General features: G+C 46.8%; 1 protein-coding gene across 1 annotated transcript in view; it reads left to right on the forward strand.

The window, feature by feature from the left end:
* Positions 1-9,705: 9,705 nt before the first annotated feature.
* The window catches only part of RAB8A (RAB8A, member RAS oncogene family), a 95,396-nt gene continuing 83,170 nt past the window's right edge, over positions 9,706-21,931 (forward strand). The window contains exon 1 of the mRNA XM_073596236.1: positions 9,706-10,004. Within this exon, the coding sequence (XP_073452337.1) occupies positions 9,881-10,004 (124 nt within the window). The 5' untranslated portion in view covers positions 9,706-9,880. The remainder of the gene's footprint in view (positions 10,005-21,931) is intronic.

Consider the following 21,931-nt stretch of genomic DNA (forward strand, 5'->3'; position numbering starts at 1 on the left):
TCTGCTGCCGCAGCTGCCTGCATTGTGGGGGGGAACTGCAGGGATGCAGGGCGGGCGCCGGGCGGTGAGAGATGATGTCATCTCTCTGGTCCCCCGCCCGCCGGCTCCCTGATTGGCCAGCAGCCCGCCCACAAACACATTGAGCGGCACATGTCAGCGGCGGCTCTCTCACTCACGGAGCCACCCGGCGGCTCTCTCACTCACGGAGCCGCCGGGCGGCTCTCTCACTCACGGAGCCGCCAGGCGGCTCTCTCACTCACGGAGCCGCCCGCCGGCTCTCTCACTCACGGAGCCGCCCGCCGGCTCTATCACTCACAGAGCCGCCCGCCGGCTCTCTCACTCACAGAGCCGCCCCTCTCACTCACAGAGCCGCCCGCCGGCTCTCTCACTCACAGAGCCGCCCGCCGGCTCTCTCACTCACAGAGCCGCCCGCCGGCTCTCTCACTCACAGAGCTGCCCGCCGGGTGGCTCTCTCACACACAGGGCCGCCCAGCGGCTCTCTCACACACAGGGCCGCCCAGCGGCTCTCTCACTCACAGAGCTGCCCAGCGGCTCTCTCACTCACAGAGCTGCCCAGCGGCTCTCTCACTCACAGAGCCGCCCAGCGGCTCGCTCTCTCACAGTCACTCACCCGCATTTCTCGGAGGGGGAAATTGCCCCGTTGCCCCCCCTGGATCCGCCCCTGGGGCACACACGGACCAGAGGGGTGATCCCAACCGCTGGACATCTTTCAGTTCAAAAGGGCATAACTTTCTGACAACATACTCCACTTGATCCATCCAATATAAGGGAATTGTCAAGCCGTCCTCTGGAGGTACTTCAAATACTTCCAAAGCTTCACTTTTATTTAAAGGCATTTCACCAACCTTACCAATCAGGACAAAGGTTGCCCTCATCTTCCTGTTCAGAAGAGACTGAAGAGGATTGATTGGCTTGTGAAGGCCCTGAATAGAAGACTGGACATTGCCAGAATAGATGGCCCTTGCGGAAGATGAATTCAGCAATTCCTTTAGAGTGTCTTGACCATATGCTTAATTGTGACAACTTGGTCACCATCATCTTAATCACAGACTGCCTGAACAAAGTAGGAATCATGTGTTCATTCACCTCTACTTGGGAAGAAGCTGACAAGGTTTACTTTGCCTGAGGAGGTTCTGAGACTACTCATTGGCACCATATATGACCCCGTCACAGAGTGAGTGGAAACGACTCCTTTAGAATGTATTGACCACATGCTTAATGAATGCGACAGCCGGTTAGGTGTCGTCGTCACCTTTATCCTTGGCCGCTTGAACAAGACAACATTCTTGCAGTCATGCGCGTCTGTCTTCTCTTTGGAAGAATCTGAAGCAGATTGCTTGCCTGGGAAGGCTGGAGATTGCTCGGTAACCCTTTCACAGGGTGAGCGGAAACACTTCTTTAGAGTGCATTGACCACAGGCTTAATGAATGTGACAACCTGTTAGGTGTCGCCATCCTTATTCTTGGTTGTTTGAACAAAGCAGAATTATGCAGTCGTGTCCATCCGGAAATTCGGAAAATGGTCCGTTTCACCTGGTATGCATGGTTGCCACCTCATCCCTTTAAACCTGAATGCATATTAATTACACAGGTTTTGTGGCTAATTAAGGTGGTAATTAAACTCACTTGGTGCCCTATCTGCATTTAATTAGCCTCAGAACCTGTGTAATTCAAGGGTGTTCGGGTTAAAAGGGATGAGGTGGCAACTCTACTGGTATGGCTAGGCAGCTTCTCATTACCAGAGCAGATAACCCTTTCAAAGGGTGAGCAGAAAATACTCCTTTAGAGCAGTGGTCATCAACCCTATCCTCAGGGCCCAATAACGGGCCAGGTTTGCAAGATAACTGAAATAAATCACAGGTGATATTTGCTTCTTGGTAATTGCAGTATTCTAGTCTGAATCTCCCCAAGGTAATACATAAAACCTGGCCTGTTAGTGGGCCCTGAGGACAGGGTTGATAACCACTGCTTTAGAGTGTATTGACAATGTGTTTATTGAATGTGACATCCTAATAGGTGTCATCATCCTTATCCCTGGCTGCCTGAGCCAGTGAGATACATACTGTCATGCCCATCTGTGTATTCCTCTTATAGAGAGTCTGAATAGAGATGTTTGCTTGGGAAAGCTGTGAGACTGCTCCTTGCCAGAGAATTAAACCCCTTCACAGGGTAAGGGTCGGTTCACACTGGGGCAACACGACAGCCGTCCTACTTTGGATCCGACTTTGCCCTGCGACATGTGTCCGACTTTCAATGAACGGGGATCCGACTTGGATCCCCGCCACTGTGTTTGGTATGAATCTTTAGGGGGAACTCTGCGCCAAATTTTAAATTAAAAACCGGCATGGGTTCCCCCTCCAGGAGCATACCAGGCCCTTGGGTCTGGTATGGACCTTGAGGGGAACCCCCTACACTGAAAAAACGGCGTGGGGGGTCCCCCCAATCCATACCAGACCCTTATCCGAGCACGCAGCTCGGCCGGACAGGAATGGGAGTGGGGACGAGCGAGCGCCCCCCCCCCCCTCCTGAACCGTACCAGGCCGCATGCCCTCAACATGGGGGGTTGGTGCCTTGGGGGAGGGGGCGCGTTGCGGGGGCCCCCCCCTCAAGCACCTTGTCCCCATGTTGATGAGGACAAGGGCCTCTTCCCGACAACCCTGGCCGTTGGTTGTCGGGGTCTGCGGGCGGAGGGCTTATCGGAATCCGGGAGCCCCCTTTAATAAGGGGGCCCCCAGATCCCAGCCCCCCACCCTATGTGAATGAGTATGGGGTACATCGTACCCCTACCCATTCACCTAGGGAAAAAGTGTCAATTTAAAAAAAAACACTACATAGATTTTTAAAGTATTTTATTAGACAGCTCCGGGGGTCTTCTTCCGACTTCGGGGGTCTCTCCGGTTCTTCTCCACGCTCTCCGGATCTTCCTCCGGGCTCCTCCGCTCTCTTCTGCCGCTCTTTTGCTAAAGCGGAGGAGCCCGGTCTTCCGTCTTCTGCCCTCTTCTCTTCTTCTGATGTTGACACGACGCTCTCTCCGGCTAGAATGCTCTCTGTGCGCTCTGCTCTGACTTATATAGGCGGTGACCCCGCCCCCTTATGCCGTCACAGTCCCTGGGCATGCTGGGACTATGACTGCATAAGGGGGCGTGGTCATTGGGTGATGACCACGCCCCCTAAAACGTCACAGTCCCAGCATGCCCAGGGACTGTGACGGCATAAGGGGGCGTGGTCACCACCTATATAAGTCAGAGCGGAGCGCTCAGAGTGCATTCCAGCCCCAGAGAGCGTCGTGTCAACATCAGGAGAAGAGGGCAGAAGGCAGAAGATTGAAGACCGGGCTCCTTCGCTATAGCAAAAGAGCGGCAAAAGAGCAGAAAATAGCGGAGGAGCCCGGCAGAAGACCCGGAGAGCGCGGAGAAGAACCGGAGAGACCCCCGAAGTCGCAAGAAGACCCCCGGAGCTGTCAAATAAATTACTTTAAAAATCTGTGTAGTGTTTTTTTTTAAATTGACACTTTCCCTAGGTGAATGGGTAGGGGTTTGATGTACCCCATACTCATTCACATAGGGTGGGGGGCCGGGATCTGGGGGCCCTCTTATTAAAGGGGGCTCCCGGATTCCGATAAGCCCACAGACCCCGACAACCAACGGCCAGGGTTGTCGGGAAGAGGCCCTTGTCCTCATCAACATGGGGACAAGGTGCTTTGTGGTGGGGGGGCCGCAGCGCGCCCCCCTCCCCCAAGGCACCAACCCCCCCATGTTGAGGGCATGCGGCCTGGTACGGTTCAGGATGGGGGGGGCGCTCGCTCATCCCCCACCCCCATTCCTGTCCGGCCGGGCTGCGTGCTCGGATAAGGGTCTGGTATGGATTGGGGGACCCCCCCACGCCGTTTTTTCGGCGTAGGGGGTTCCCCTCAAGGTCCATACCAGACCCAAGGGCCTGGTATGCTCTTGGAGGGGGAACCCATGCCAAGGGAACTGTAGACCTCAAACATTTTTTTTTTTTTAATGAAAAACTTGAGAGCACATAGAAATATAAAGGATATCCCATATCTCAATCGGGCCAGGGCTGGCTCCAGTAGTCATCCACAGGTGACTCCTCTACCTTCTCTGGAAATGCTGGTCTTTTGAGGGGGTTGGCATAATGGCACAACAGTAAAGCAAACATGAGAAGCCACCAACAGGTTATTGCCATGTGTGAACAGACAAAGTATTATTTTGTGTACCTGTTATGCAGAGTACTCCCTGTGGAGGAGCTCAGGCTATGCATAGAGGCTGCAGGGAGCATGGCACAACAATACCCAGCAATGCAGAATTCATTTGGATACAAAGCATTTTTCTAATTTAGCTCACCCATCCTCCGTCATCGGACCGTAAACACCGGCACAACGCGGGTGCGCGTGCATAGGGGAGACTCTGCCAACACCGCTGCCCACTTTGCATGGACCCAGCGGACCCCAGACAAGGCTGTTAGCCCTGATAAAAGCCACCCCCAAGGACCAGCAGCGGGGCTCCCTGGATTATGGGTCATTTAGCCGAGACACCAGGGACTGCGTCCAGCCTAATCCACACGCATGGGCGGATGGCCAGACGACCAGCCAGGTAGAGGAGCACACCTAGGTCCTGCGCGTAGGAGGAAAAAAAGAAGAACACCTAGGCTGTAGGTGGGCTCAAATTTATATGAGTTAAGTCCTGGAGGCATGGGGGGGGCGGAGCCTATACCCAGCTGTGCTGACATGGAGCCGTCGGGAAAAATGTAACTCTCTAGATGTGCAAAGCCGGTAGAGACACACGGTGGTTCTACAAAGTATTTACTCAGGGGGGCTAAATACAAATGCACGCCACACTTTTCACATATTTATTTGTAAAAAAATTTTAAAACCATTTATCATTTTCCTTCCACTTCACAATTATGTGCCACTTTGTGTTGGTCTATTACATAAAATCCCAATAAAACACATTTACGTTTTTGGTTGCAACATGACAAAATGTGGAAAATCTCAAAAGGTATGAATACTTTTTCAAGGAACTGTATATCCTTGTGACTTGTCTTCATATTTATGGATTTTTCTGTCTTGTCTGTGTGCTGCTTTGGTCTCTGTTCCTGTGCCGCCATTTTAAAAATGTTCGTGACATTGCGCATGCACGAGATGAAACACATGATGCCACCAGCTTCATTGTGCACATGCGCCATACAACACTATTGTACAGGCACCTGTTGGGGAAAAAAACCTTCCCAAAGATCTTGCGAGATCCTATTATTTGTTTTGTCACTAGCAAATAATGTAATTTCATACAGTGCATGCACTCTTTTTTTGGAAAAAATTCACTTTTTTGAATAAAAAAATAAGACAACAGTAAAGTTAGCCCAATTTTTTTTCATATTGTGAAATATAATGTTACGCCAAGTAAACTGATACACAACATGTCACGCTTCAAAATTGCGCCCGCTCGTGGAATAGCGTCAAACTTTTACCCTTAAAAATCTCCATAGGCGACGTTTAAAAAATTCTACAGGTTGCATGTTTTGCGTTAAAGAGGAGGTCTAGGGCTAGAATTATTGCTCTCGCTCTACTGGTCGCGGCGATACCTCACATGTGTGGTTTGACCACCGTTTTCATATGCGGGCGCTACTCACGTATGCGTTCGCTTCTGCGCGTGAGCTCGTCGGGACAGGGCGCTTTAAAATTTTTTTTTTTTTTTTATTATTTATTTTACTTTATTTTATTTATTTTATCACTGTTTTAAAAAAAAAAAAAAAAAAATTTGGATCACTTTTATTCCTATTACAAGGAATGTAAACATCCCTTGTAATAGAAAAAAGCATGACAGGTCCTCTTAAATATGAGATCTGGGGTCAAAAAGTCCTCAGATCTCATATTTACACTAAAATGCGCAAAAAAAAAAAAAAGTCGTTTAAAAAAATGACACAAAAAAAATTGTGCCTTTAAGAGAAGTGGGCGGAGCCGACGTAATGACGTTGCTCCGGCCGTCCTATGGTATAGAGACGGGTGGGCGCCATCTTGGCCTCACTCGTCTCTATACCCAGGCACAGAAAGGACCCAATCGCCTCCACCGCTACCAACGGCTCTGGTAAGCGGCGGAGGGCGCGGGAGAGCGGCGGGAGGGGGGGTGGCACCTCTCCCGCCGCCGATAACAGTGATCTCGCGGCAAACCTGCTGCAGAGACCACCATTATCGTACACAGAATCGCCGGCCCTAAAGATGGATACCTCGGTTGTGGCAGCAGCTGTTGCTGTTACCGAGATATCCATCTTTAAAGTGATGACGTATATGTACAGTGGCCGGTCCTTAAGTGGTTAATATGGTTGTAACATGTTACAAAAGGTGAACTTATCCTTTAAAAAATGTTAGTCAATTTCAGATCAGCGTGCAGAGATGCATGCTGATGTCAAATTTAGGAAAAGGGGGGGGGGGGGAAGGTCTGCTTTAACTATTTCCTGTGCAGACTAGGAGTTCAGGAGGGGCCAGCAGATTTGAAAATATAATATATCGTTTTGGATAAAGTGGAGAGGAATTAGAGCCCCTGTCAGGTTTTCATTGCTGTCTGTGTCCCTGTTAGGGAGAGTCACCCTCTCTCTTTGTCCTGTTTATTGAAAGTGAACGTAAAATACAGTTTTACAATTAGGGTTGTCACCAGAACAGAAATAGAGGGAAAATCTTCCAATGGGGACACTTTGGAGAGATTTCCTCTCACTTCCACTTTTGGCCATGGGGCAGGAAGTGAAGGGAAATCTCCCCAATGGGACATAGATGGGAAAAATAAACCTGACGGGGTTATAACCCTCCCTTTCTCTATCCATTTTTTTTTTTAAAGGTTTTGTCTTTAGATACACTTAAAAGTTGTAAACTGTTGGGGTGAAAGTTTGAATAGTTAGTAGGAATGTTTATTTTATTGTGCTCAGCATGTTAAAGTATAACTAAAGACAAACTTTTTTTTTGTTTTGGATAGTGGAGAGGGATTAGAACTCTAGTCTGTTTTTTTATTGCTGTCTGTGCTCTCTTCAAGGTTGATTTACCCACTTAGTTTGTCCTGTTTACCAATATCATCAAAAGTGAAAGGAAATCCTCAAATGTTGGGCTGCCCCCAAAACAGTAATAAAGAGGAAATCTTCCAATGGGGACTAGTTCTGGTGATCCTGGGATTCAATCACTTTGGAGGGATTTCTTTTTGCTTCCTGTTTTGGCTATGTGATAGGAAGCAAAGGGAAATCTCCCCAATGGGGACACAGGTGTAAAAAATAAAAATTGACAGGGGTTATTACCCTCCCTCTTAGATTGTAAGCTCTGATGAGCAGGGTCCCCTGATTCCTCCTGTATTGAATGGTATTGTAACTGTACTGTTGTCTGACCTCATGTTGTAAAGTACTATAAAGCAAACTGCTGGCGCTATATAAATCCTGTATAATAATAATAATAATAATAATAATAATAATAATAATAATAACCCTTCCTTACGCTATCAAAAAGGATAATAATAAAAAAAAGTTTTGCCAATAGTTCTACTTTAACTGCTACAATACTGGGCACTTTTATCCTCTTCCTGCCCAGGTCAATTTTCAGCTTTCAGCGCTGTCACACTTTCAATGACAATTGTCATGCTACGCTGTCCTGAATGAAAATTTTATCTTTTTTTTCACACAAATAGGCATCACTTATGGGCAATGATAGGCACTGCTGGGCAACGTTGGGGCTGCACTGATGATCAGTGCCCTGATTATCTGTACAGGTCTCCCCTGCGAGGTGATGCCACTGATCTGCTCTCCTCACTCTCTGTCAGTGTGAAGTGAGGAAAGCCGATTACCAGCACTTCCTTGTTTACATGAGATCGGCTGTGATTGGACACAGCCGATCACAGCCGCATCATTAGCTCTTTACCGAGATCGGGGTCAGGGAGACAGTGCGTCCACGATTGCTGCGCTGCATGCCCCCGCAGGCACGCGAGAACAGTGAGACAGTGGCAAGGTCATATGACGTCATCAGAACGAGAGGGGATCCCCCCGCGGCGCTAGGGTTGCCACCTCATCTCTTTAAACCCGAACACGTATTAATTACACAGGTTCGGTGGCTGATTAATATGGTAATTAAACTCAGTTAGTGCCTTGCCCGCATTAAATTAGCCTCAGAACCTGTGTAATGCACGTGTTCAGGTTTAAAGGGATCAGGTGGCAACTCTACGCCTGCCGCCATTTGACTAGACAAGCAAAGTTTTCCCCAGAGAGGGCGGGACTTTAAAGGCATAGATTGTCAACAAAAAATTGATAAAAAAGAATACATTTTATTTAAACAATATGTCAAAGAAGTGTTACAGAGAAATTTTTTTTGTTTGTATCACATATCATAGGTACAAAAAAATAATTTTAAAATGTTGCTAAATATGCATAAAACTTTTGGAGTGTACGGTGTCTCCAGAAAACTCAGAGAGACAAGATACACCCAAAGTGTAATAACATGTAAGCATTCGATAAATCCTACGCGTTACGGAGTGTTCCACACTCCTTCTTCAGGGATAGTCCGATATGCATTAATTTTGTGCATGTAACCATCTAAAATATAAAGAAATATATATTTTATCAACAACATAGCTAAATCAGTACTTATATCCATCAGATGCAGCAGGTGGTGCAGAAGATACGTCTGTGAAGCTACTGTACTCACGCGTCCAAAGAGCAACCAGAATCTGGGCAATAGAGCCAAGGGCCAAACTCGAATGAATCAATGGATTGAGATAAAAGAGACCAGTTCCAGTCTGATGGGAGAGGTGGGCACGGAAAGCAGCTGGACGCAAACCGGGACCGCAAACAGCTGGAGGCTGAGAATGAAAAGGAGCAGAATATAGAGAGGTCACCAAGAAAAAGGGATTTGGCCAAAGAATCAAAAAACATGGCCAATCATAGAAAATCTCTCTCTCTCTCTCTCTCTTTATCGAATGCTTACATGTTATTACACTCTGGGTGTATCTTGTCTCTCTGAGTTTTCTGGAGACACCGTACACTCCAAAAGTTTTATGCATATTTAGCAACATTTTAAATTATTTTTTGTACCTATGATATGTGATACAAACAAAAAAAATTTCTCTGTAACACTTCTTTGACATATTGTTTAAATAAAATGTATTCTTTTTTATCAATTTTTTGTTGACAATCTATGCCTTTAAAGTCCCACCCTCTCTGGGGAAAACTTTGCCTGCATTGAAATTTGGGATGCTGGCTGACCCTAGCAGATGAGTTATTATAATTACACCTCCAATCTTTTTAATAGCCATTTTACTATACGGCGAGCAGGAGATGGTTATGATAAAAATCGCAGAGGGTTTAATACTATGTTGAGCCACGCCCAAAATTTAGCGCAGTGTAGCCACTCCCATTCCTTGCTGCAGACAATATGCATGTTGTGCTTCATGGTAAATGCTGGAAGTTGAATAAAGTTCTCTATAAAGAAGGATAAAATGAGACGAGGGAGCGTGCTTGGTTCTGTGCATCCTCCTGCAAGCTGTACAGATAATTGAAATCTTCTCCCAGTGTAACATAAGCTCTCACCAAGGGACTGCGCCTTTAAACGATAACCCCATGACATTACAGAAACTTCATCCTCCCCACCAGCCAATCACAAGCTGCCGCTCTGACGTGCGCGCAGCCAATCAGCTCGCTCTTCTCAGTTTGACTCGTCCGCTTAGCCAGATAAACTTTATGCTGGGATCGGCCCCGGGGGTCCCCGGAGATGGGCTGGGCCAGAGTGACGTCAGAGGGACAGTAACCAGTCGCGTCTTTCGCCGCGCTAGATTGATAAGCCCGCCGGCCAATAGGATCCGAGCGCTGGTATTTCCTGTATAGTAGTTTTTAATATGGCGAAGACTTACGACTATTTGTTCAAACTGCTTCTGATCGGGGACTCGGGGGTCGGGAAGACGTGCGTGCTGTTCAGATTCTCAGAGGATGCCTTCAACTCTACCTTCATCTCCACCATAGGTGAGAGGCGGGGAGCAACTGGTGGGACTGACAGGGGAGGCAGTGCTGGGGCCAGCCAGCCGCACACTCAGGAAAGTCAGGGCAGGAGGCTACGTGTTCAGGCTGCTGGGGAGCTAAGGCAGGCACCTTCACATACAACCAGACGCTAAAGGGATTCTGTTGCTTGAAGAAGAATTCTTAAAAAAAAAAAAAAATTGTTTTGCAAAAAAAAAAAAAAAAAACCTACTATATGCCTTAGTGCATGGGTACACAACCTGTGACCCTCCAGCTGTTGTGGAACTACAAGTCCCATGAGGCATTGCGGTTACAAGCATGACTCCCAAAGGCAGAGGCATGATGGGACTTGTAGTTCCACAGCCGAAGGGACACAAGTTGAGTACCCATGTTAGTGGGTTCCTTGCTGCTGAATCTGACACTTCCTGGAGTGTCAAATGACCCAACGCCTGGTACCCTACTGAGCCCCCCCCCCCCCATGTCTGCGTGTGACAGATGGAGCATCCTTTTCAGGGTTTCTTTTCAAGTCACAGCGTTTCTTAAAGGGTTTCTACATACGGAGAGGTTTTTTTATGAACTAGCGCAAATTTCCCCGCACACATGCTGCTGTACGCAGCCTTCCATACAAGTGAATATCTGTATGCAGCGCTATTCTTGTCTTTGCATCCAATATATTTCCTGAATGCGATACTTCTACATTTGGGAGATGCATCAGGTGTGCATGCGCAGGTAAACCCCAATGAGAAAAAACTTCAGTGTTTACAAGAGTAATGCTGCATAGAGCTATTCACGTCTATGGCCAGTTGTACAGGGCACATGTGTCTCCCCAGGAAAGTAGCAGGACATTTATGTTAGGCATTAAACATATCTGTTTGCAGGAACCCTTAAGGCTCCTTTCACATCTGCACCTTGCGTGAACATGTGTTGCATTTGTGGTGCCATTAATTGTTAATGGGGGTGCCCCCCCCCCCAAACGAACAAAGTTCAAAGAAGGTGCAGGAGCTTCTTTGGCACATGCAGGGCATCCCATTCCAATGATTGGGCTGTCCTGCGTGTGTCAGGCAAAAAAAAAAACCCACCTAGTTTCATGGCACAGAGGTGTGAATGGGGCTTTAAAGTATATCCAAAGTCAAAACGTTTTTTTTTTTTCTTTCATTTTAAATAGCGGTAATGAGTTATACCCCATTTTAGGTGTTTGTTTATTTTATTTTTTTGGGGGACATTAGTGTCTCAGATGGCAGATACACCTTTAGGCTCAGGTCACCGTTGGCCATTGGCTCCTGCTGTTGTCAGTCACAGCCATGAGAAGAGAGAGGGGACGGGCCAGGGCTATGTGTGTAAATGGACATGCTCGGGAGGGGCGAGGAACCCGCGAAGACGAGAATTGGGGCTGCTCTGTGCAATACCGCTGCATAGAGCAGGTAAGTATAAGGGCTCTTTCACACGAGGGATCCGTATGTCCGTTTTTCATCCTTCCGTTTTCGGATGAAAAACGGACATACATGTATCCCTATGGAGCGTCGGATGTCAGCGGTGACATGTCTGCTGACATCCGACCCGCTCCGATCCGAAAAGTGTAACGGAGGAAAAACCTACTTTTCCATCCGTTATCGGATCGGGTGACGACGGACACTAAGGTCCGTCATCATCCGATCCCCCCATAGGGGAGAGCGGCGCTCTGACAGGTCCGTCGCTGCACAGTGTGCAGCGATGGACCTGTCATCTTTCTGCTCAGTGGGGATCGGCGGAGTGATCCCCGCTGAGCAAGCGGGTGTTCACGGGGCGGATCATCACTGATCATCACTGATCCGCCCCGTGTGAAAGAGCCCTTAGGCTTCTTTCACACTGAGGCGCTTTGCAGGCGCTAAAGTGCTAAAAATAGTGCCTGCAAAGTGCCCTGAAAGAGCCGCTCAGTGCAATCCAATGTGAAAGCCCCGAGGGCTTTCACACTGGAGCGGTGCGCTTGCAGGGCGGTCTAAAAAGTCCTGCAAGCCACATCTTTGGAGCGCTGTAGGAGTGGTGTATTTACCGCTCCTAAAGCGCCACTTCCGATTAAAAACACTGGGAGAGCGCTCCAAACCCGCTTGCAAAGCGGTGCGTTTTAACCCCTTTTTGGCTGCTAGCGGGGGGTTAAAACCACCCTGCTATAAGGGCTCTTTCACACGAGGGATCCGTATGTCCGTTTTTCATCCTTCCGTTTTCGGATGAAAAACGGACATACATGTATCCCTATGGAGCGTCGGATGTCAGCGGTGACATGTCTGCTGACATCCGACCCGCTCCGATCCGAAAAGTGTAACGGAGGAAAAACCTACTTTTCCATCCGTTATCGGATCGGGTGACGACGGACACTAAGGTCCGTCATCATCCGATCCCCCCATAGGGGAGAGCGGCGCTCTGACAGGTCCGTCGCTGCACAGTGTGCAGCGATGGACCTGTCATCTTTCTGCTCAGTGGGGATCGGCGGAGTGATCCCCGCTGAGCAAGCGGGTGTTCACGGGGCGGATCATCACTGATCATCACTGATCCGCCCCGTGTGAAAGAGCCCTTAGGCTTCTTTCACACTGAGGCGCTTTGCAGGCGCTAAAGTGCTAAAAATAGTGCCTGCAAAGTGCCCTGAAAGAGCCGCTCAGTGCAATCCAATGTGAAAGCCCCGAGGGCTTTCACACTGGAGCGGTGCGCTTGCAGGGCGGTCTAAAAAGTCCTGCAAGCCACATCTTTGGAGCGCTGTAGGAGTGGTGTATTTACCGCTCCTAAAGCGCCACTTCCGATTAAAAACACTGGGAGAGCGCTCCAAACCCGCTTGCAAAGCGGTGCGTTTTAACCCCTTTTTGGCTGCTAGCGGGGGGTTAAAACCACCCTGCTAGCACCACTGAAGCGATGGTAAAGCGGCGCTATATTTAGCGCCGCTGTACCGCCAGCGCCCGCACGCCTCAGTGTGAAAGTAGCCCAACATGTTTGTTATTTAAAAAAAAAAAATCGCTTGCCTTTTTAATATCACTTTAAATGTAGAGTTGATTGTACTGTATATGATGAGCCTTAGATAGTAGTCACCAGAAAATGTTTCCTTCTTTTCCTGTGTTCCAGTGGAACTTTAGGCTACTGAATAAAAATTGTCAGACAGGCTTTTTAATGCAGAAGAGACATACTTTGTTTAAAGTTACTTGCCTGCCTGTCCGCCTTTGTACTGTGAGCCACCCACACGCAACTCACTGTACAAATCTGGCAATGCTGAATCTGAATGGACTCCTGCGCACGTGTGTGCGTGACGTCATCCCTGCCCAGCCAATGACAGAGGCTGTCAATCAAGCCCCAGAAGCCAGCCGCCGGAAGATGTCTGTGGCCAAGCGGGGAGCTCAGGGGTGCCACATCGCTGGAGCTGAGGTGAATATTGTTCTGCTTTATGCTCACAACACATGTTACAGTCTGATTGCAAAGCCTCCATTAGATCTGTCAACAGCTATGTAATGTAAGGGTCTGCCTGATTGTATACAGAATGATTGGATAGTTTAGGTAAGTCCACATGATACATAGTTTTGATAGCTGTAAAGTTAATTGTACAAAAATTGTAAGGTCAGATTGTAACTTGTTTTTTTTTTTTTCGTCATAGGGGGTTCCCCTTAAAATCCATACCAGACATAAGGGCCTGGTATGCTCTTGGGGGGGAACCCATGCCGGTTTTTTATTAAAAATTTGGCGTGGAGTTCCCCCTCATGATTCATACCAAACACATGTCAGTATTGCTTGTCGCTCATTGGGAAAGGAAAAAACACATTTTTCCTTTCCCGATGAGCAAGCCAGCTGGCATATCGCGGTCGCTCTTCCTGGGTAAATCCTTTTCTTCTTCCTGTAAAGTTGCCCCACTATGAACGGGCATCCGACTTATAGGCGACTTCCATTGAAATCAATGGGTACAAGTTGCCTAGAAGTTGGATTGAAGTAGTGCAGGAACCTTTTCTGAAGTCGGAGCGACTGCAGTAGTGTGCATTAAGACTGATCCATTCACTTACATTGATTTTTTTCATGTATCGCGACTTGAGGCGACTTGGGGAGACTTTAAGTCAGATCCAAAGTTGCCCCTGTGTGAATGGGCTCTCAAAGGTCTACCAGACCCTAAAAAATGTTTTGTAACTGAAAATCTGGATTTCCTAAACATTTTTTGGTGGACCTTTTTGCACCATTGCCATTGTCTGTGTTCTAGCAGCTACACAATATATTCTAAGCATAAAAGAGAAACAAAAGTACTGATCTGCATACCAGTGGTAATGACTAGGAAATGTATAACACAGCACCTGATATCCTCCTCAATAAAACTAAGCAGCAAGTCCAAAGTTTAGCAAGTCATTCACACAATCAGAGCAACGTTGGCATTTTAGATCTGCTCTACAATGTCATCCATTCGAATAGATGCAATAAGTCGCCCTGCACACAAGTTTACTATGAAAATGTTTATAGAGGAAAATGACATCCTAGAGCAGTGGTAATCACCTTTCTTGATAAAGGGGGCTTTGGGTGTGGTCCCTGTATCATCCAAGGGCCACATATAATATTTAGTGAATATAAAACTTCAGAAAGGTGTTGTAAACCTGCAGACAAGCAATATGATACAGTCAGAGACTACCTGCTTGCTACAAGGGATGGCCAGAGACTGCAAAGTTGCTATAGTAGTTGTTGAGGAGTGGGGGCATACTTCAGGAGACATAAAGCACAATTCACAAAGCTAACAGCACAATAAGGCCCTCTTCACACATACATATATGCACATACACTGGATTTCTGACTGCATCTACGCTTGGGCACCCATTCCTAACCAAAGGTAACCACTTGGTGTGCGGCTACATGCCAACAGCACCAGCTGCTGTCTGCCTGTCAATACTTTATAAGGCTGGGTGGCTGCCACTATTCAAATAGACCTGTCAGTGCAGCCGCAAGAATCACCAATTACATTACAACCTGATTGTACAATCTCTGTTGGATATTCCCAACATAAAGTTAGTGCAAGGGCCTGCCTGACTGGGGATAAAATAATTGATAGATTAGGGATGCAATTGCTCAAATTACATTGCTTCGGTCGATCTAAAGTTGATTGTGCATCACACCATGTACTATACAATCGGATTATACAATATCCTCTAGATCAGGGGTCTCAAACTAACAGCCCTCCAGCTGTTGTGAAACTACAAGTCCCATGAGGCATTGCAAGGCTGACAGTTACAAGCATGACTCCCACAGGAGGAGGCATGATGGAACCTGTAGTTTTGTAACAGCTGAAGGGCTGCCAGTTTGAGACCCCTGCTCTAGATCTACCATCAACTATGCAGCACAAGGGTCTACCTGACTGGATATGGAGTGACTGGATAGATAGGTGTGTCCACATATTACATAGTTTTGGTCAACCTAAAGGAGATTGTACAGAGATTATACATTCAAATTGTATAGTGCATGGCCACCTTGAGGCTCATCATAAGCGTTACAATCTTTTGCTAGCGGTGGCCCGGTCTTCTCCATCGTCTTCTTCCCTCTTCTCTTCTTTAGATGTTGACACAGCGCTCTCTCCCGCTGTAATGCCATGTACGTGGTGCGCAGCGACTTATATAGACATGGGGCGTCACCGGGTGATGTGACTCCGCCCCTTATGACATCACAGTCCCATCATGCCCCAGGACTGTGACGTCATAAGGGGCAGGGTCACCGGGTGACATCACCCGGTGACCAGGCCCCATGCCTATATAAGTTGTTGCACACCGCATACATGGCATTACAGTTGTGTCAACATCTAAAGGAGAGAAGAGGGAAGACGACGACGAAGCCTGGGCCACCGCTAGCAAAAGAGCGTGGGGGACTGGGATCTGGGGGCTCCCGGATTCCGATAAGCCCCCTAGCCCCCGACAACCGTGGCCGTTGGTGCTTTGGGGTGGGGGGGGCCGCAGGGCTCCTCCCTTCCCCCAAAGAACCCACCCCCCCATGTTGAGGGCATGCGGTGCAGGAGGGGGGGGCACTCGCTCGTCCCCACCCCCGTTCCTAAACGGCCGGGCTGCATGCTCGGATAAGGGTCTGGTATGGATTTTGGGGGGACCCCCACGCCGTTTTTTTTGGCGTAGGGGATTCCCCTTAACATTCATACCAGACTTAAGAGCCTGGTATGTTCAGCTCCCTGTCCTGGAGGTGACTTCAAGTTGTGTTGTAAGTCACGCTGAAGTCGCCCCAAGTCGCGCAGTGATTCATACTCAAGTTGTGTCCAAGTTGCCTCCCAAAGTTGCGCTGGAAGTCGTGTTGCCCCTTTGTGAATGGGCTCTGAGGTTTCCTCTTCCTCCAGCTGAGGTTAGAAGCTGATTGGCCACCATGCACAGCTGCGCCAGAATGTGAGCGCTCTTCCTCTTACCTTGTGGTCCTAAGCACAGTCCTACTCGTTCATTATTCATAATGTAAAGCCCTGTAGGCAATGTCTATTTGTTTTGCAGCACTTTGTCCAGAACACTAAACTATTAAAATACCTTCTCCTCTCTTTGAAGGTAAAAATCTCATGTCCTTCCCACAGGGTCTGTTTTGTCAGAAGCCTGTTATTTCTTCAGCTTGGATTTTGAAGGCATAGTTAATCATTTTTTTTTTTTTTTTTAGAGATGATTCCTTTAAATCAGAGGTTGTGTACTGTATACACAGTGTTTCACTTTTTCCACATTTTGTTTTGTTACAGCCTTATTCCAAAATGGATTCAATTCATTATTTTCTCAAACTTCTACAAACAATACCCCATAATGACAACGTGAAAGAAGTTTGTTTGAAATCTTTGCAAATTTATTAAAAGTATAAAACGAAAAAATCACATGTACATAAGTATTCCCAGCCTCTGCCATGCCACTCAGACCCCTTTCACACTGGGGCGTTTTTCATGCGCTTTAGCGTTAAAAAAAGTGCTTGTAAAGCACTTGAAAGAAGCCTCATCTGCAATGCCAATGTGAAAGCCCGAGTGCTTTAAGAGCCCTTTCACACTGCTAGTACCCGAAAAACGCTGGTAAAGTGCCGCTTAAACTAGCAGCGCTTTACCAGCGTTTTTTGAGCGCTAGCGGGGCGCGTTTAACCCCCGCTAGTGGCTGAATAAAGGGCCGCTTTGCAGGCCCTTTCCATTGATTTCAATGGGAAGGGGCGCTTTAGGAGCAGTGTATTCACCGCTCCTAAAGCGCTGCAACGAAGCTGCTTGCAGGACTTTTTTTTGACGCCCTGCCAGCGCAGTGCCCCAGTGTGAAAGCACTCGGGCTTTCACATTGGGATTGCAGATGAAGCGTCTTACAGGCGCTTTTTTTTAACGCTAAAGTGCCTGAAAAACGCCCCAGTGTGAAAGCACTCGGGCTTTCACATTGGGATTGCAGATGAGGCTTATTTCAGGCGCTTTACAGGTGCGTTTTTTTTTTTTTTTACACTAAAGCGCCTGAAAAATGCCCAAGTGTGAAAGGGGTTTAAAAATTGAGCTCCAGTGCATCCTGTTAACACTGATCATCCTTGAGATGTTTCTACAACTTGATTGTAGCCCACCTGTGGTAAATTCAGTTGCTTGGACATGATTTGGAAAGGCACACACCTGTCTACAGTGCCTTGAAAAAGTATTCATACCCCTTGAAATTTTCCACATTTGGTTATGTTGCAACCAAAAACGTAAATTAATTTTATGTGATAGACCAACACAAAGTGGCACATAATTGTGAAGTGGAAGGAAAATGATAAACGGTTTTCAACATTTTTTACAAATAAATATGTGAAAAGCCCCCCCCAAATCAATACTTTGTAGAACCACCTTTCGTTGTAATTACAACTGCAAGTCTTTTTGGGGATGTCTCTACCAGCTTTGCACATCTAGAGAGTAACATTTTTGCCCATTCTTTGCAAAATAGATCAAGCTCTGTCAGATTGGAAGGAGAGTGTCTGTGAACAGCAATTTTCAAGTCTTGCCACAGATTCTCAATTGGATATAGGTCTGGAGTGTGACTGGGCCATTCTAACACATGAATATGTTTTGATCTAAACCATTCCATTGTAGCTCTGGCTGTATGTTTTGGGTTGTTGTCCTGCTGGAAGGTGAACCTCCGTTCCAGTCTCAAGTCTTTTGCAGACTATAACCGGTTTTCTTCTAAGATTGCTCTGTATTTGGCTCCATTCATTTTCCCATCAACTCTGACCAGCTTCCCTGTCCCTGCTGAAGAAAATCATCCCCACAACATGATGCTGCCACCACCATGTTTCACGGTGGGGATGGTGTGTTCAGGGTGATGTGCAGTGTTCTGCCACACCTAGCGGTTTGCTTTTAGGCCAAAAAATTTTAATTTTGGTCTCATCTGACCAGAGCACCTTTTTCCACGTTTGCTGTGGCTTCTCGCAAACAGGAGTTTTTATGGCTTTCTTTCAAACATGGCTTTCTTCTTGCCACTATTCCATAAAGGCCAGATTTATGGAGTGCACAACTAATGCCTCGTACACACGGTCGGACTTTGTTAGGACATTCCGACAACAAAATCCTAGGATTTTTTCCGACGGATGTTGGCTCAAACTTGTCTTGCATGCACACGGTCACACAAAGTTGTTGGAAAATCCGATCGTTCTAAACGCGGTGACGTAAAACACGTACGTCGGGACTATAAACGGGGCAGTAGCCAATAGCTTTCATCTCTTTATTTATTCTGAGCATGCGTGGCACTTTGTCCGTCGGATTTGTGTACACACGATCGGAATTTCTGACAACGGATTTTGTTGTCGGAAAATTTTATATCCTGCTCTCAAACTTTGTGTGTCGGAAAATCCGATGGAAAATGTGTGATGGAGCCCACACACGGTCAGAATTTCCGACAACAAGGTCCTATCACACATTTTCCATCGGAAAATCCGACCGTGTGTACAGGGCATAATAGGTGTCCTGTGGACAGATTCTCCCACCTGAGTTGTGGATCTCTGCAGCTCCTAATGTTCTCCTTGCCCGACCTGTCAGTTTAGGTGGACGGAAACATACAAACAGGATGGCGCACCGACCTTGTGCATTACCAATGATAGAATTTATTCATAAACTATAACAAGAAATCTACTCACAAACGAGCTTTAAAACAAGGCTTATCAATACTCCGGCAATTGCAAGCAGTATCTCTAATCGCCTACAATCTGGACCAGATATCGGGAGGGACCAGATGGTTCTAACCCTGCTTTAAACTTCTCCACAACTTTATCCCTAACCTGTCTGGTGTGTTCCTTGGCCTTCATGATGCTGTTTGTTCACTAACAAACTTCTAAAGGGCTTCACAGAACAGCTGTATTTTATACCGAGATTACACGCAGGTGGACTCTATTTACTAATTAGGTGACTTCTGAAGGCAATCAGTTCCACTATATTTTAGTTAGGAGTATCAGTAAAGGGGTCTGAATACAAATGCACGCCACACTTTTCAGATATTTATTTGTAAAAAATGTTGAAAACCATTTGTTTTTCTTCCACTTTGCAGTTATGTGCCACTTTGTGTTGGTCTATCACATAAAATCCCAATAAAATACATTTACCTTTTTTTGGTTGTAACATGACAATGTAAAAAATGTCGAGGGGTATGAATGCTTTTTCAAGGCAATGTGTATATATGGTTCCTCAGTTAACAGTGTATGTTAGAGCACAAATCAAGCCGTGAAGTCCAAGGAATTGTCTGTAGACCTCTGGGATAGGATTAAATCCGGGAACAGATCTAGGGAAGGGTACAGAAAAAATGTCTGCCGTATTGAAGGTCCCAATGAGCACAGTAGCCTCCATCATCCGTAAATGAAAAGAGTTTGTAACCACCAGAAATCTTCCTAGAGTGGCCAAATCTGAGCAATCAGGGGAAAAGGGCCTTAGTCAGGGAGGTGACCAAGAACCTAATGGTCACTCTGACAGAACTCCAACGTTTCAGCGGGATGTTTTTCAGCAGCAGAAACGGAGAGACTAGTCAGGATTGAGGAAAGATGAATGCAGCAAAGTACAGAGACATCCTTGATAAAAACCTGCTCCAGAGCGCTCTGGACCTCAGACTGGGGTGAAGGTTCATCTTCCAACAGGACAACGACCCTAAGCACACAGCCAAGATAACAAAGTAGTGGCTACAGGACAACTCTGTAAATGTCATTGAGTGACCCGATTGAACATCTCTGGAGAGATCTGAAAATGGCTGTGCGCCAACGCATCGGCACAAACCTGATGGAGCTTGAGAGTTCCCGCAAATAAGAATGGGAAAAACTGCCCAAAAATAGGTGTGCCAAGCTTGTAGCAGCGTACTCAGACTTGAGGCTGTAATTTGTGCCAAAGGCGCTCCAACAAAAGCTTTGAGCAAAGGCTGTGAATACTTATGTACGTGTTATTTATTTCGTACTAAATCTTTGCAGATTTAATAAAAATAAAAAGCAAACTTCTTTCACATTGTCATTATGGGGTATTGTTTGTAGAATTTTGAGGAAAATAATGAATTTAAAGAGGAACTGCTGTCTGCTCACATAATTTGTAATACAAACATCTTTGCCATTCTGAAGCTTCCCTCCAACCACTTTGCATATTTTTATATATATACTGTGATTCTGTACTTTCCAAACATTCTGAAGAAATCTCCCTCCACTGAGTTTGGCTGCAGCCATTTTAACTGTGAACAGCTTAAAGTGGTGTTCCGGCCAAAATTATACTTTTTAAATAAAAATACCCCTATAATACACAAACTTAATGTATTCTAGTAAAGTTAGTCTGTAAACTAAGGTCTGTTTTGTTAGTTTATAGCAGTAGTTTGTTCTTTTATAAACTTACAGCAGGCCGTGGCCATCTTAAGGCCCCTTTCACACTGGGGCGGTGGGGGCGTCGGCGGTACAACAGCGCTATTTTTAGCGCTGCTTTACCGTCGTTCTTGCAGCTGTATTCGGCCACTAGCGGTGCGGTTTTAACCCCCGCTGGCGGCCGAAAAAGGGTTAAATTCACTCGTACAGCGCGGCTATAGCCGCGGTATAGCCGCGCTGTCCCATTGATTTCAATGGGCAGGAGCGGTTTAGGAGCGGTGAATACACCGCTCCTTCACCGCTCCAAAGAAGCGGTTTGCAGGACTTTTTTCACCGTCCTGCCAGCGCACCGCTTCAGTGTGAAAGCCCTCGGGCTTTCATACTGAACAAACAGCGGAGGCTGTTTAGGGGCGGTTTGCAGGCGGTATTTTTAGCGCAATACCGCCTGCAAACCGCCCCAGTGTCAAAGGGGTCTAAGTGTGGGCATCTGAAGCCAGACTGTATTTCTTCCTGGATCTCATCCTTGCAGATCTCACACATGCTCAGTGCAGCACAAGCAGTGTAATAGGTTTCAGGTCAGGTTTCCATAGCAACGGCAGTGTCAGAGGAAGTTGCCGCCCCTTCCCAGAAGGCATTGCAAACAGGAAATGATGCGATGGGCCACGGCCAGGGAGGAGGAAGTGAAAAATGAATACAGCAGATATACAGTAGGTGCTGAGAAAAAAAATATCCAGTTCGTTTTACAGTGCACAATTTAGTGAGGGATGCTGAAGAGTTGTAAAAGTGGGTGGAACTCCACTTTATGTTCTGTTCACTTCCTGGATTTACACAGGCACACACACCTCCAGCTCTGCAGCTCTCATTGGCCCTCTTATGACTCCCCCCCCCCCCCCCCCCCCACACACTTCCTGGTAGACTCGAGAGAGAGAGCTGTGCATGATGTCATAAGCCTAGGCTTTTTACCAGACAAACAGGAAGTGGGCTGTATAAGGTATTTACTGGCAGAAAAAAAAAATTTTTACTATCCAAAGTTAAAACAACAAGAGCAGAAGATTTAATAGATGGAATAATCCATTTTGGAATAAGGCTGTAACATAACAAAATGTGGAAAAAATGGAGTGCTTTGAATACTTTCCGGATACACTGTATACCTATGCTCGAAATTACTTAGTGGG

This window comes from Aquarana catesbeiana, linkage group LG01, assembly GCF_042186555.1.
Source record: "Aquarana catesbeiana isolate 2022-GZ linkage group LG01, ASM4218655v1, whole genome shotgun sequence".
NCBI lineage: Eukaryota > Metazoa > Chordata > Amphibia > Anura > Ranidae > Aquarana > Aquarana catesbeiana.